The sequence below is a fragment of the Hyperoodon ampullatus genome (assembly GCF_949752795.1).
Source record: "Hyperoodon ampullatus genome assembly, chromosome: 3".
Lineage (NCBI taxonomy): Eukaryota > Metazoa > Chordata > Mammalia > Artiodactyla > Ziphiidae > Hyperoodon > Hyperoodon ampullatus.
Window position 1 is genome coordinate 112,308,016 of NC_136916.1, and position 17,354 is coordinate 112,325,369.

A 17,354-nucleotide genomic window follows, 5' to 3' on the forward strand; every position below is an offset into this window, starting at 1 on the left:
GTCCAAGTTAGGATAATACTGAATAGTAAAGAAGCTAAAATGTGAGAATTGCTGTTTTGTAAAGGAATTCTAAATTTCTTAGTTCCAAAATTAAGAATACGTTGTGTATTACCCTATGCAAAGTTGTTTGAAACTGTTCTTCAAGAGTTAATGTAGCACAGGGAACTCTACTCAATATTCTGTGATAACCTATATAAGAAAAGAATCTAAAAAAAGATGAATATATGTATATGTATAACTGAATCACTTTGCTGTACACCTGAAACTAACACAGCCTTGTAAATCAACTATGCTCCAATAAAATTAAATATTTTTTAAAAAAGAGTTAATGTAAAATTTCATTTTTCAGAAACTAGATAAGAAACTTCGCGAAAATCTGAGAGATGCAAGAAACAGTCTTTTTACAGGTGACACACTTGGAGCTGGCCAGTTCAGGTATTATGTTAGTTAATACACCTTATATGCTTGAAAATGAAACATTTGTAGAGTGTTTTGGGTTGTTTTTCCTTGTCTGATAGAATACCCTTATACTGGAAAGTCTAGATCAGGGTTTGATTCAAATCGTTCTTAAAAATACAAATGGAATATTTTATTTAATTTACCTTCTTTTGTTAGAATTTTCTGTTTTTCATTTTTATCATCTGTAGGATAAATTTTTCTGTTTATACAGCTTTTGCAGTAAGAAGCCACTTCCTTTTAATTATCATTAAGCCTCTTGGTAATGAAAAAAAAGTAAGTTGAATAACTTGTGATGCCTATGTCTATTTCTACCTGTCTATTAACTGGTTTCCATTTTTACATTAAAATACTGGCAAAGTATTTTTGTCTTTGTTACCATGTCTAGTATAAGTAGATAATGCCAAAGTTACTGACTGCTCAATTATTATTGAATAGAAAAATTTTTTTAAACTGTCTATTATAGTGTATTTAACTTTTGTTTATTAAAAATAATGGACACGGCTTCCCTGGTGGCGCAGTGGTTGGGAGTCCGCCTGCCGATGCAGGGGACGCGGGTTCGTGCCCCGGTCTGGGAAGATCCCACATGCCGCGGAGCGGCTGGTCCTGTGAGCCATGGCCGCTGAGCCTGCGCATCCGGGGCCTGTGCTCCGCACCGGGAGAGGCCACAACAGTGAGAGGCCCGCGTACCGCAAAAAAAAAAATAATAATAAAATAATGGACAGTATTAGGGTGAGAAAGTAAAGAAACCCACACCAATGGCTGAAAATTATTTCAAGGGGAATAGATAGTATTTTGGAGAATTAATTATTATCCCTAGTTTTAGGTGAATTAATAAATAAAGCCTGTGAAAATAAACTGATACTCAGTATAACTGCCTTCCAGGAATTATACTCTTATGGTAACCTTTCATAGACTTCATTTTAATTCAGTTTGATGGCTCTTACAGTTTTATATACTATTCCTATAATTTGCAGTTGATACTAACATTGTGTTTCAATTGTTTGTTCAACTGTTTCACCTCCCATATTACTTTAAACTGTTTTGCAATTTCATCGCTGGTCTAAATATTCTTCTAAATAATGATATTTCTTATTAAGTAGAGCAGAGACATCAAATTCTCATCTGTTTTTTTTTTCAACAGAAGCAACCACTATGTCATACCTTACTGAACAGTTCCTTTTTTATTGTGCTCTTGTATAGGCCTTAGAAACCAATATAAATTAGGCACTGTTTTATTTAGATAAATTTTTTTTAGTGTATTCACATAATCATAATATAGTTGTCTTACTTTTAGTTTGTTGTATGCATTTCTAAATTATTTGAATTAGGGGTCAGCAGCCTTGTCAGACTATTTATTGTTAAATGTATTTGAATCCAGTTGTAGGCTAATGATTCTCAACGAGAATTTAGTAATGTCTAGAGACATGTCAGTCGTCTGGGTAGTTGCTACTGGAATCTAGTGGGGTGCATTATGGGATGCTGCTACACATCCTACACTTCACAGGACAACTCCCCATAATAAGAAATTATCCTGCCACAAATGTCAGTAGTGCTGAGTTAAGAAACCCTGCCGTAGGCTATCCTCCCTGCCCTCCACCTAGCTCTGGAATAATGAACGATAGTAGGTGGTGGTAAGCGTGCCACTCCTACCTTTTTATCGCCAAGTCTTATAATTAATGCAGTTGGGAGTTCACTGTCTTACACCCAGTAGGGTGTAATGAGTTACTGAAATTGTCAGAGGTCTTTCAGAAGAAAATACATATAGTAAATAAAATCAGGTAGCAATGCCTATTGAAAATTGACGTGTACTCTTGATACAGTAGCGCCTCTAAAGCGAAATCTCTATGCCTTTTGGAGACACATGGTAACCAGATGACTTTGTGCCTCAGTTTGCTTTAAATGTAGTTTATTTCATATCTAAATGATAGTGATGGAGTTAAACAATATATGACATGTCTGGTAAGTGAGTAATTATATAATTAGTTACTGTTGTAGTATAATGTTTTAGTTTCATATATTATAATGGGATAGGGTTTTGTGAGCGTCTTCTCTTGAGTCTGCTTTTTTGAATTTGTGTTTTCAGGAAAAAATTGGAATTTGTAATTTATGAAGCTATTGAACATTTGTATAAATTTGTAAGATCCTACTCTCTGTAATTGTTTTCCCTGAACCTGACAACGGGTTTTCTTTTTTTCCTTTTATTCAAAAATGTAAAATATAAATCTGAGCAAAAGCAACTTATTCTTACTTTGATAACTATAAAAATTATTCTGTAGTAGTATTTGTATAGATTTTTTCCTTTAAGGAAGTTCCTTAAGTAAGACTTATAATCTAGCATCATACACAGGCTCTAGGTAGTACAAAGCATTGCTTTACTTGATTGTACTAGAAAATTTTTTAGAAAGCAAAGTATTATGGAATGTCAGTATTAGTATACTTATTGTTCATATGAAAATGACATATACTGAAAGTAGTAGAAGAATGTAGATGTATACACAGGTATTAAGAGTTACATAATTTTTTTTAATATATTTACAGCTTCCAAAGGCCTTTATTAGTCCTTGTTGACAGAAACATAGATTTGGCAACTCCTTTACACCATACTTGGACATATCAAGCCTTGGTGCATGATGTACTGGTAAGAGGCTAAATATACCACTTTTTGCTAAAATGTAGTAACATTCAATGGTCCTAATTTAAAATTAACATCATGGCTACAGGAATACAGATGAGAAGGATGGAGCTGAGAAATAGAAACAAAAAGGGTGATGGAATTTGGTATCGCTAGATGTGGATGCTGGAGAATAGTGAAGCCTTGAGGTTTAAAGTTCCAAATTTATGGTCTTTAAATTACAGGATAAATCAGTGGTATTGTTGGAATGATGGGGAACAAAAGAATGGAGGAAAATGAGTGGCTGGTTTTTTTTTAAATTTTTCATGCTGAGTAAGTAAATAAATTTGTTCTCTTTGGGGAGAAAAGATGTAATTTTTCCTTTTTTTCCTGGGAATCTGTTAAGCCTCATTTTATGGTAAAAAATAAATAGTATTATTTATATTACATCATATGTTTTTTGAAGTAATTCCACATAGGTAATTTCATGCTTAAAGCTAAAATCTGTTTTATCCATGCATATATTGATCTACTAAACATTGTAAATAGCATGTGATATACACAGATAAATAAAAACAGCCCCAATCTTCAAAGGCAATGGAAAGAAAAGATGTATACAAATAATTTCTGTATAAGACACTATGTAAAAGGGCCAGAATAGTCCCCATTTGTAAGATAGAAAAATTGAGACACAGAAGTTAAAGGATATGAACCTAAATTACTGGCTTTGCCAAGACCAGCACTCTAATTTACTAAATCCTAGCCCAAGCCTCTAGGGATTATAGTGTATAATAGCATCATTATTGCAAAGATTGCCTGAAATGTCATACAGAAAGGAAATGAAAGACATGCAATAGATGGTTTTGGTTTAATGGTTTATTTCTTTAAAACCACAGACTCTAACTGTAAAGTATTTCTTTTAATAAATCAGATTTTAGGATTACTGATGGAAATTGGCAGTTCTGCACACTTCTCTATCCTAGAGTCCTCTGTAATTCTGGACTCGAGGATAAGTGTCAATGATAGTAGTCAACTCTGATTCAGTAGAGAGAGTGAGAAGAGTCAGAGGAACACTGGATCCAACCCTGAGTAACAGAACATGGAAAGTAGTTTTCATAGGTCAATAAGAGGCTGAAGAACCACTATTGGAGTGCCTACTCTTTGACAGAACATTCTAGACCCTGGTTTTAGCAATAAATAAAGCAAATGAAAATACTCCTTTCTTCCTGTATCTTACATTCTAGTAGGAGAGACAGGCAATAAATAAAATAAAACACGTACTATTTCATAAAGTGAAAAGTACTCTGGAGAAGAGTAAAGTAAGTAATGGTGAACAGGATTGCAGTTTTAAAATAGGGAAGACCTCACTGAAAAAGAGACATTTGAGGAAAGATCTAATGGAGAGAAGGTAGTGAATTATGTAGCTATTTGGGAGAATAGCATTCCAGGCAGAAGGATGCCTGATATGTTTAAAAGATGGCAAGGCAGCCAAAGTGGCCAGAGCAAGTAAGGCAGGGAAAAGTAGCAGGAGGTGAAGTTAAATAGAACACGGGATGCAATGTAGCATAGGACATTAAAGGCCACTGTAAGGATATTGATTTTTAATTTGAGGGAAGCAGAGAGCCTCACATAGTTTTGAGTAAAGAAATGACATCTGATACACATTTTAAGAGTATCATCCTAGCTACTATATTGAAAAAGACTCTTTGGGGGCATAGGAAGAGTCAAGGAGACCAGTTAGGAGTTGCAGTTATCTTAGCAAGAGATAATGGTGTTTTACACCAGGATGGAAATGGTGAGGGTTGTGATAATCTATTGAATGTAGGGTATAGGATTGACCGATGAATTGGATGTGAGATGTAAGAGAGAGGAGCCAAAGATGACTCCAAAGTTTTGGCCTTTGCAAATGGACGGATGTTCTTTATTGAGATGGGAAAGACATGGGAGAAGCAGTTTTCAGAGGAAGACCAGAGGTTGAGTTTTGGACATGTTAAATATGAGATGCCCATTAAGATATTCAAGTGTAGATATCATTACATAGTTAGATATATGAGCCTGGAGTTAAGGAGAAACATCTAGTCTAGAGAAATAAATTTAGAAGTAGTTCATATATAGATGGTATTTAAAGCCAAGAGGTAAGATGAGATCACCAAGGGAGTGAGTATAGATAGAAGAGAGAAGAGGTCTGAGAACTGATCTCTGAGGCATTTCACCATTTAGATATTGGGGTGGTGAATAGGAATGAACAATATAATATAGGAAGTAGCAGCCAGTGAGGTATGAGAACTAGGTCTGTGTTGTCTTAGAAGCCAGTGAATTAAATGTTTCAAACAGGAGGCAGGAATTAACTTGTACAAATGCTGAGGCCTAAGAAGTCACCATTGCATGTGGCAGTGTCAGGGTTATTAGTGAATATGGTAAGAGTGGCTTCTGATCACTCTGATACCAAAACCAGACAAAGATGTCACAAAGAAAGAAAACTACAGGCCAATATCACTGATGAACATAGATGCAAAAATCCTCAGCGAAATACTAGCAAACAGAATCCAACAGCACATTAAAAGGATCATACACCATGATCAAGTGGGGTTTATCCCAGGAATGCAAGGATTCTTCAATATACGCAGATCAATCAACGTGATACACCATATTAACAAATTGAAGGAGAAAAACCATATGATCATCTCAATAGATGCAGAGAATGCTTTCGACAAAATTCAGCACCTACTTATGATAAAAACCCTCCAGAAAGTAGGCATAGAGGGAACTTTCCTCAACATAATAAAGGCCATATATGACAAACCGACAGCCAACATTGTTCTCAATGGTGAAAAACTGAAACCATTTTCACTAAGATGAGGAAGAAGCCAGGGTTGCCCACTCTCACCACTGTTATTCAACATAGTTTTGGAAGTTTTAACCACAACGATCAGAGAAGAAAAAGAAATAAAAGGAATCCAAATTGGAAAAGAAGAAGTAAAGCTGTCACTGTTTGCAGATGACATGATACTATACAGAGAGAATCCTAAAGATGCTACCAGAAAACTGCTAGAGCTAATCAATGAATTTGGTAAAGTAGCAGGATACAAAATTAATGCACAGAAATCTCTTGCATTCCTACACACTAATGATGAAAAATCTGAAAGTGAAATTAAGAAAACACTCCCATTTACCATTGCAACAAAAAGAATAAAATATCTAGGAATAAACCCACCTAAGGAGACAAAAGACCTGTATGCAGAAAACTATAAGACACTGATGAAAGAAATTAAAGATGATACAAATAGATGGAGAGATATACCATGTTCTTAGATTGGAAGAATCAACATTGTGAAAATGACTCTACTCCCCAAAACAATCTACAGATTCAATGCAGTCCTGTCAAACTGACATTTTTCACAGAACTAGAACAAAACATTTCACAATTTGTATGGAAACACAAAAGACCCCAAATAGCCAAAGCAATCTTGAGAAAGAAAAATGGAGCTGGAGGAATCAGGCTCCCTGACTTCAGATTATACTACAAAGCTACAGTAATCAAGACAGTATGGTACTGGCACAAAAACAGACATATAGATCAATGGAACAGGATAGAAAGCCCAGAGATAAACCCATGCATATATGGTCACCTTATCTTTGATAAAGGAGGCAAGAATATACAGCGGAGAAAAGACAGCCTCCTCAGTAAGTGGTGCTGGGAAAACTGGACAGCTACATGTAAAAGAATGAAATTGGAGCACTCCCTAACACCATACACAAAAATAAGCTCAAAATGGATTAAAGACCTAAATGTAAGGCCAGGCACCATCAAACTCTTAGAGGAAAACATAGGCAGAACACTCTATGACATAAATCACAGCAAGATCCTTTTTGACCCGCCTCCTAGAGAAATGGAAATAAAAACAAAAATAAACACATGGGACCTAATGAAGATTAAAAGCTTTTGCACAGCAAAGGAAACCATAAACAAGACGAAACGACAGCCCTCAGAATAGGAGAAAATATTTGCAAATGAAGCAGCTGACAAAGGATTAATCTCCAAAACATACAAGCAACGCATGCAGCTCAATATTATAAAAACAAACACCCCAATCCAAAAATGGGCAGAAGATCTAAATAGACATTTCTCCAAAGAAGATATACAGATTGCCAGCAAACTCATGAAAGAATGCTCAGCATCATTAATCATTAGAGAAATGCAAATCAAAACTACAATGAGATGTCATCTCACACTGGTCAGAATGGCCATCATGAAAAAATCTACAAACAATAAATGCTGTAGAGGGTGTGGAGAAAAGGGAACCCTCTTGCACTGTTGGTGGGAATGTAAATTGATACAGCCACTATGGAGAACAGTTGGAGGTTCCTTAAAAAACTAAAAATAGGACTACCATATGACCCAGCAATCCCACTACTGGACATATACCCTGAGAAAACCATAATTCAGAAAGAGTCATGTAACAAAATGTTCATTGCAGCTCTATTACAATAGCCAGGACATGGAAGCAGCCTAAGTGTCCATCAGCAGATGAATGGATAAAGAAGATGTGGCACGTACATACAATGGAATATTACTCAGCCATAAAAAGGAACGAAACTGAGTTATTTGTATTGAGGTGGATGGACCTAGAGACTGTCATACAGAGTGAATTAAGTCAGACAGAGAAAAACAAATACCGTATGCTAACACATATATATATGGAATCTAAAAAAATAAAGGGTCAGATGAACCTAGGGGCAAGATGGGAATAAAGACACAGACCTACTAGAGAATGGACTTGAGGATATGGGGAAAGGGAAGGGTAAGCTGTGACAAAGTGACAGAGTGGCATGGACATATATACACTATGAAACATAAAATAGATAGCTACAGGGAAGCAGCCGCATAGCACAGGGAGATCAGCTCGGTGCTTTGTGACCACCTAGAGGGGTGGGATAGGGAGGATGGGAGGGAGGGAGATGGAAGAGGGAAGAGATATGGGACATATGTATATGTATAAGTGATTCACTTTGTTATAAAGCAGAAACTGGCACACCATTGTAAAGCAATTATACTCTAATAAAGATGTTTGAAAATAAATAAATAAATAAGAGAGTCATGTACCAAAATGTTCTTTGCATCTCTATTTAGCATAGCTAAGACATGGAAGCAACCTAAGTGTCCATCAACAGATGAATGGATAAAGAAGATGTGGCACATATACACAATGGAATATTACTCAGCCATTAAAAGGAACGAAACTGAGTAATTTGTAGTGAGGTGGATGGACCTAGAGACTGTTATACAGAGTGAAGTAAGTCAGAAAAAGAAAAACAAATACCATACACTAGCACATATATATGGAATCTAAAAAAAAAAAAAGAAAAAGAAAATGGTCAGAAGAACCTAGGGGCAAGATGGGAATAAAGATGCTGACCTACTAGAGAATGGACTTGAAGATATGGGGAGGGGGAAGGGTAAGCTGTTACAAAGTGAGACAGTGGCATGGACATATATACACAACCAAACGTAAAATAGATAGCTAGTGGGAAGCAGCCGTATAGCACAGGGAGATCAGCTCGGTGCTTTGTGACCACCTAGAGGGGTGGGATAGGGAGAGTGGGAGGGAGGGAGAAGAGAGAAGAGATACGGGGGCATATGTATATGTATAATTGATTCACTTTGTTATAAAGCAGAAACTGACACACCATTGTAAAGCAATTGTACTCTAATAAAGATGTTAAAAAAAAAAGTGGCTTCTGTAGTGTAGGGATTAAACACTGAAGTGCGTATAAGAGAGATTGGAAGAAGAGGCATAGGTGAGAGAATATAGACAAACCTTGAAAGAGTTTTGCTGTATAGGAGAGCTGAGAAAAGGGGTGACTGCTGGAAGGGGACGTGAAGTCAAAAAAAGATTTTTAAATGAGAGAATGTATAGCATTCCCCTATTGGGGAATGATCGAAAGAGAAGAGTTGGTTGTGGAGATAAGAGTGCCCTGCAGGTCTGTATGAGGCATTAGTGACCAGGATGACTACAAACCAGGATTTCTCAACCTTGGCATTATTGACATTTTGGGCCTGATAATTCTTTGCTGTAGGGAGCTGTCCTGTGTATTGTAGGATGTTTAGCAGCATCCCTGACCTCTACTCTCTAGATACCAGTAGCAACCCTTATTTCTGGACAACCAAAATGTCTTCATTGTCAACTATTCCCATGGGGTGGAGAGGGGTAAAATTGTCTCTGATTAAGAATTACGGTTATAGGCTGATGATGGGAGTTTCAAAGCTGGAGTTGTTTTAGGGAAGAGGACAAGTGAAGAGTCTGGGAGTAACAAGGAAGACACCTAGCCCAATCCTGGGTCCAGTGGTTTGAGTTGTGTGACAAGTTAAAAAAAAAAAAAAAAAAGGTTTTGGTCTGAGAAGGCTACAGGGGATAGCCAGTTGGTGTTCAACTAGAGCAAGAAAGTGTTCAGTGGAAGTTGAGAGTAGATGTTCAGAATAGGAGATTTTGCTGATGACTGAGTACGAGTTCCAGAGGGTAGACAGAATGTTTTCAGGAATCCAGTAAGAATGAGAAATGGAATCTGAAAAGGGGTGGCATGATGAGATAGTTTTGATAGTCTCAAATTAGATTTGGTTGGTGGGGCCCTGCCTGTTGGGTGGGAGCAAGGGTCTTAGTAAGAGCATACGGATCAGGGGTCACCACTTCTGCCAGTGGTGTGTGGAGGCCATATAGCGCATCAAGATACTGGGATCCTTTCTAATTCCTAAACTTGAAGAGTTCCTGGAGGAAATTAAAGTACATGATGCTTTGAGTGCAGGCGATAAGATGTGTGTACAGGTAATTGCAGTGTAAAGGAATATGCTGAGTCCCCATTGTCAGAAGAGAAATTGGGAAACACAAGTTATGGCAGACGTTCCCCAAAACTAGACAAGGCTAATACTGATTTTGAGGAGTTTACTATTGCAGAGTGAAATGAGAATAATAAGGAATATGAAATGAGTTTTTACAACTGACCTTGTATCCTTGTGAGATATACTAATTTTTATTTTCTACTATTTGAAGTTAAAATATTATTTTAAAAATACAAGACAGTAAAAGTATATGGTAGGGGTTTGGGGGTCTTTGTTCTAATCTTCTTCACTTCACAGAATAAAATGTTGGAAACCATGTGTTTCCAAGGAATTCAATTCAACGAATATTTATTAAGTGCCTCCTCTGTACCAGACACTGCTGGTCACTGGGATACAAGGTAAACAAAGGAGACATGATCCCTGCTTGCGTGGAGGTTACAGTAGTGGATTCCTGTGAACATTTGGGTCATTGTTGTTTTTACTTTTTGTTATAAATAATAGAGCAATGCACATCTCTAGTTAACTTTCTTTCTTAGGCGAGGTTCTCAGATTCCATATTACCCTTTAAGCCGTCTTTTCTCAGTAACATTATTATTAAAATATTTAGGTCTTGTGAAAATAGTCTCTGAGAAAATTGGTTATAACAACCTATACAGCTTATATTGAGTTAATCCTGTTCATTAATTTTAATACACTTTCTAGATGTGAAAAAACTACAACTGAGATATCATAACCAATTGTAAGCAAGCCATTTTTTGTTGATTGTTAAAACTGCAGCTTTTGAGGTTTCTTCCAAGCTTTCAAAATTCTTAATAGTTATACCCTCCACCTCCACAAGATGGAGTAAAAGTTGTAGATGGGAGTTTCAAGTTTAACTTGAAATTGGAGCTTGCTTTTAATATTAAATATCTTTGCCTGAAAATCCAGAACATTGATAATATTTATATATCAGGCCCTGGAAACTGCTGTGAAAATTCACACAGCCTCTCTGTGTGTCAGAAAGGTGATTGTTGTCCTTTAACATGGGAGATACACTCTTATGAAAAACTTTGCAGTGTCCCTTTCCTTTTCTCAGGATATAAGAAGCAAAATTAGTAATTAGAAAGTCATGATTCCTTTTTGTCGTGTCTTGGTTGCAGGGGCTGTGGATTTGATTGTTCAACTGCAATGAGTAATTTTAGGCAAAGGGTGGACATTATTTCATTGCCGTGTCTTGTCCTTTAGTTGACCTTGTTTTTTTTGAATCTTAGGTGCCCTTGTTTGTGCCTTTGGCCCTCTGCTACTGACTCTCATTATTTAAAATATTAAATCAGAATTTGTACTAATTACATAAGGACTTTAGTAAAGTTTATTTTGTTCTTGCCACTCAAGAAGAGAAAAGGAAGTCATTTCCAAGTTAATATATACTTTTAAAAGGTTATTAGAAAAACATTTTAGAAGCACTCTTTTTCTTAAAGATATATGACATTTCTGCATTTGGTTGATTGTATCTTTGTGGGGTACAATTTGACATTATTTCTCTTTTTCCAGTATTTCCTGTAAACTGATAGATCCAGAGACTTAATTAGATTTGGCGCAATTCCTTGCCAAAATAAAAGTTACTTTTACTTTGCTTGGCTTTTTTTCTCATGTGAATATAAATCTTAGCTCTGCATAAATAGGTGTTAACCTATATTACCCAAATGTAACTTTGTTAATATTAGCTCTGTCTGCCTCTCCTGGTCTGCTTTAACTCATGAAAGGAAAACAAGACTGCTGAAGACTTACCCATGTTTTCCCAGTGGGATTTACTTATATCTGGTGATTTGGCACACCCTTGTCCAGTTTTCTAAGTCAGGAAAGTGTGAATATCAGTGGAAAGAGATTAGACTTTACCATGTGAAAACTAATTCTGTTGTCTTCTATACCCATGTCTTCAGTTCCTTTAACATGATTGAGTACAGCACAGAATGTTCTGATTTCCCAATTTTCAAGACTGAAATTACTTTTCCTTATTTGCCTGGCTATTAGTGCAAACAAGGGGAGTGTTTCTTGCTGCTATTATGTTATTTCTCAAAACTCTTAACATCTTTGATTTATCATTTTGTTTTAAATATTCCATCAATACTTAAGTAATAATATGCTGTCGTATTTTTACAGCAGTAATTTTGCTAACAAGTTACTTGTGTTTTGAATGATCTGTGTGTCATCACCACAGAAATAGTACTTCACTAGAAATTCTAGTTAATAAAGCTTAACTATTTTAAAATGTTTCTTTTCTTCAGTATCTTTGTTTTGTTAGATAACTTTTAAAAACAAAGGTTCTTCTCAGATGTAGCTGTTAACACCTATTTCTTGTACTTTCTTCCTATATGGATGATTTGCTGTGCCAAGGTGAGGTTAAGGTATGGAATGGGAAAAGGGATTAAATAGGGTTATATTATGTTATGTTTATCCTATGATAATATAAGGAGCCCATAGGAAAGACATAATACTAACAGGTTGAAATACAATATAGTATACTCTTCTTTGTCAAGAGGCTTGTTACTCTACTGGCAGTTAGACGTCTATATATTTTGCACTCTTTTTTTTATGTCATAGGGGAAAATGACAAGGAAGTAAGCTATTGTAAAGGATTTATTTGAGAAAGTTACAGTATGGTCTAAGGATCCAATCTCAGTATTAATGACCTTTTCCTGTCAAGAGGAAATTAAATTATATTCAGTACATTTAATTTGCTAAGACCTAGAAGTTTAATCATTAAGAACTTATGTCTTAGAACAAAGATGATTGTATCACAGTCATGCTAGATAATTTCTCCATGTAATTTCTTTTGCTTATCATTCATTTGCTTATTGATATCCGTATTTTATCTCTAGCTCACTATTCTTCAGAGTAGAGTTGAACTATAAAATACTGCTATTACATAAAGGAACCCACAAGTCTAATGCAAGAAGGAGGGAGAAAGAATAGAAAAGATAGCTCACTTTTGTTTTGTTTTTTTGTATGTTTGTTTTTTGAGAAAGGACAAAAAAAAAATCAAGCCTCGCGTGAGTAAAATTATGTCTACGCAGAAAAGCTTAGCAACTATTAGTATGACTGGCTCTTAGCATTTATGTGAAAGGGAGTGCTATTATTATTGTAGCTTCTGTTGTAATTTTTTGTTTAAATGCAATCCATCAAGTAACAGGTCAGACTGTTAAGACTCTCTAAGAGTTTAAAAATTACATTTAAGGTTATGTTTGTTACTGGAAACAATTAAGCATCAAGAGACGTGGTCAAATAAATGTAGCCAAATATTTGTCTACTATGTAGACATGATAAAAATGAGGTAGATATGCATATTCAAATACAGGAAGAGCTCAAAATATTGATACATTATTAAATGAGTAAAGTACAAAGTATGTATAATGTAATCCCATTCTTTAAAATTTAAAGGATATGTTTGCTGACATATACAAAAATATTTTTCTAGAAGGATACACAAGAACCTTAACACAGTTTTATGTGTTTTTTGAAATTGTAATCATATGCATCTACTACTAAATTAAAATACATAAACAATTAAAGGTACCTTTATGTAACAAAACATTGGAAGAAGGTCTTTTATTTTCAGATCTGTATTTTGTCCTTGGAAATAGTAGAAAAGGCAGTAAGAATCTGTGTTATTTTTCTTATTGTAGGCAATGTTCTTAAATTCAAAAAACTGTTATTTAAAACAGAATTACTTTTTCCTAGGATTTCCACTTGAACAGAGTTAATTTGGAAGAGTCTTCAGGAGTGGAGAATTCCCCAGCTGGTGCTAGACCAAAGAGAAAAAACAAGAAGTCTTATGATTTAACTCCAGTTGATAAATTTTGGCAGAAACATAAAGGAAGGTAAATAAGAAAAACAATAAGTAAAAGATTCACCCCCCCAGAAAGATATGCAGATGTCATATGACTTAATGGGTTTATAAAAAAAAATCAAAACAGGTCACAGTGGTTCATCTACACCATGAATAAGAACTATAATTAAATAGTCTATGGAGCTCTGACTTTATTGCTTAATTTCCTAGTTCTTATGTTGTTTTTGTTAGTTGTTTTGTGGGGGCCACTTCCCTTTTCAATAAGTTCACACCATATGATTTTATAGATTTTACAGATAGTCTTTCTGAATTTCATTTCTATCCCCATTGACCCTCTGCAGCACCATTTCTACCTTTCATTAAAATCGGTTTTTGTGATAGGAAAACATCAAGGTGCGATTTTCCTTTTTTGTTCCATGTTTGCCTTCATACAAACCCAGTTTTAGATATCTGTGGAGAAAATACCTAAGCCTGAAAACAAGATTTATTCAAAGTACCTTAGAAATAATAGGTGAAAAAATTTTAACAATTTGCCATGTGATTTATTATAGGTAGATATGCAGATCCCATGTGTTGCTATGACCCCTTAAAGTTGAGGTACTTCATGAGCTTAGTAACTGCTATAAAAGTTGTCTAGTGGTCATTATGGATAGAGGAATCATTCTAAAAAACAAACAAAAAAATCATTCCTCTGAGAGAAAAAGAATGTTGCTCATCAACAATTATAGAAATACAATGTTATTTATTATAATCTGGACTATTTCAACTGTTACTGTATCTATCTGTCTATATATATATATCTCCCTGGTATGGCTGTTCTTTTTGATCTAATTTATGTTTAAAGAGAAGTAGGATATAGACTTGGTTCAATACAATTGGTTTTTTGTATGTTTTATCTTTTTTTTATTTATAACTTTTTTTTAAAACACTGGAAAATCACATTGCTGTAACAAAGAATTTTAGTTTCTCTGCAATGAAAAGTCACTATCTTTCTCTCTCTGACTAATGCAATTTGGGGTACTGTTATAATTTATTTTAAATTATTTTCTTCTCTTTGGAATCCTATATATAGTTTACATTTCCTTTTAGAATGGTAAAGTATAAGAATTTACATTATTTATAGAGGATGCAGGATATTTTAAAGTTAATTTTAAAGTTCACATTCCCTAATAGAAAAACAAAAGCTTACGAAAACAATTTCTTTATTCATATATGGAAATTTTGAATATTTTCTTTAGACTATATGTTTAGGAACAACTTAAGAGGTCAGTTGAATAGTAGGAACTTTAATTTTTTGTTTGTTAGGTAGGAATAGCCCTCACTCTGAATGTCATGCTACAATAACAATGTGGGCACAGATGCTGGGAGACAGCATAGAGTTAAACAAGCTACTTAAATCTCTCTGAGCTTCATTTTCCTCATCAGTAAAATGTGGGATGATACTTCTACCTATTGTCCTATTTCAGAAGGTTGTTGTGAAGATTGACATAATATAAAGTAACTTGCCCCAAATCATCCAGCTTTCATTGGTAAAACCAGGTATAAAAACCAGTTCTGGCAGATTCTAAAGTCCCTGGTCTTAACTGTCAGTAGTGTATATGTACCTCACCAAGACTGTGGTCAGAATTAAATGAGACAATAGAGACATTCTTAGCATAGTGTTTGTCATACAGTCAGCACTCAATAAATACAAGCAGTTATTATCGTCTGTTAGCCCTGAGACCTAAAGACACTAGAGATTTTAAGGATCATTTAGTTCAACCAGCACATTTTACCTGCTCACTGCTGTTTTCTGACAACATAGACTCTGCTGGACCTCCATTAGGGCCTGCAGTTGTCATGTAAAACTGGACTGTGTTTCTCAAAATCCTTTCAGGAGCTTTTGTCATTTCTGTGCTGATCATTAGTGAAGTGTTACCAAGTGTCAGCGTGGAGGAAGGGGGACGTGACCATTTCTTTCTTAAAGAAGAAAAAGCTTCTGGCCTCCCCTAAGGCTATAGATGAAAAATACTCATGTTATAGCACAGGGCGATCAGCTCTGTGCTTTGTGACCACCTAGAGGGGTGGGATAGGGAGGGTGGGAGGGAGATGCAAGAGGGAAGGGATATGGGGATATATGTATATGTATAGCTGATTCACTTTGTTATGCAGCAGAAACTAACACAACATTGTAAAGCAACTATACTCCAGTAAAAATTAATAAAAACAAAACAAACAAAAACTGGGCCCACATTCTATTTTTACCAGTGGTGTTCTAGATATTGAATTTACAGAATTAAAAGATTTTTTTCACAGTTAGTTTTTTTCACAGCATGTAATATTTTTTAATACATCTTTGTAGTTACATGGACTCTTTGACACTATATGTTAATTTGGCTGGTAATATTTAATTGATGTTTGATATACTGTGGTTTCTCTTCCTTTGTTTTTCAATCACTTAAATATCTTTTTATTTTTTCTAATAGTGTATAGGTGAAGAGAAAATTGATAGTTAATGAAAAGAATAGAAATAAAATTTAAATTTGTTTATATATATAAGTATTATATGCATTTTAAAGAAATAGTATTTACAATGTAAATAGATATCACAAGGATGTATAGTAGTATTTATCCTAAATGTTTTCAGCCTGTGTTATATATAATACACATTCAAATCTAAATGAGTACATTTGAAATAATAATAAATCCTCATTGTATATATTTCAAAATTCACACAAAAATCAATCTTCTAATCTCATACTTATAGTTCCTCTTGTGCAATACTGTTTCAGTCCATTCCCAGAAGTTGCAGAATCAGTTCAGCAAGAACTAGAGTCTTACAGAGCACAGGAAGATGAGGTTAAACGACTTAAAAGCATTATGGTAAGATTCTGTTTACTTTCTTGGAAATATAGGGAAGCAGAAGGACATCTGGAGGGGGAAAGAGGTTAACTTTTTTTCCTTACAAAAATTCAAGGCCATTCATTGCTTTAATAACAAAAAAAAATATTCTTAGCTTACATAAAAGATATTTTTTAAAAAGAAATCTAAGTTCTAAGGAGAAGATTGAATGCTTTAAAAAAATAATATGAATTTATGATTTGAAAAAATATATATTGTGAGTATATTTTAGAGATATATGTTCCAGTGCTGCTCATTTTACTATATTTTTGGTCTAACTTCAAATTTCAGCTGTACTGTTTATTACTGTGTGACCTGTGGCAAGTCTCTGGGCCTACTTCTTTTTTCTTTTTTCTTTTTTTTAATAAATTTATTTATTTTTGGCTGCGCATGGGCTTTCTCTAGTTGTGGCGAGCGGGGACTACTCTTTGTTGCGGCACATGGGCTTCTCATTGCGGTGGCTTCTCTTGTTATGGAGCATGGGCTCTAGGCACACGGGCTTCAGTAGTCGTGGCATGTGGGCTCAGTAGTTGTGGCTCGCGGGCTCTAGAGCGCAGGCTCAGTAGTTGTGGCGCATGGGCTTAATTGCTCCGCGGCATGTGGGATCTTCCTGGACCAGGGCTCGAACCCGTGTCCCCTGCATAGGCAGGTGGATTCTTAACCACTGTGCCACCAGGGAAGTCTCTGGGCCTATTTCTTTATCTGAAAATGCCAGCTGGTCCTTTTTTTAGTCATCCAACCAT

At 35.2% G+C, this 17,354-nt stretch overlaps 1 protein-coding gene across 2 annotated transcripts in view; it reads left to right on the forward strand.

Annotated features, from left to right (window-relative positions):
- SCFD1 (sec1 family domain containing 1) overlaps positions 1-17,354 on the forward strand; it is a gene marked incomplete at its 5' end in the record, with an annotated part of 137,793 nt that overhangs the window by 43,940 nt on the left and 76,499 nt on the right. For both annotated transcript variants that reach the window (XM_079701113.1, XM_079701114.1), the window contains 4 exons: positions 350-435; positions 2,998-3,097; positions 13,623-13,762; positions 16,503-16,593. In XM_079701113.1, coding sequence (XP_079557239.1) covers positions 350-435; positions 2,998-3,097; positions 13,623-13,762; positions 16,503-16,593 — 417 coding nt within the window. The remainder of the gene's footprint in view (positions 1-349; positions 436-2,997; positions 3,098-13,622; positions 13,763-16,502; positions 16,594-17,354) is intronic.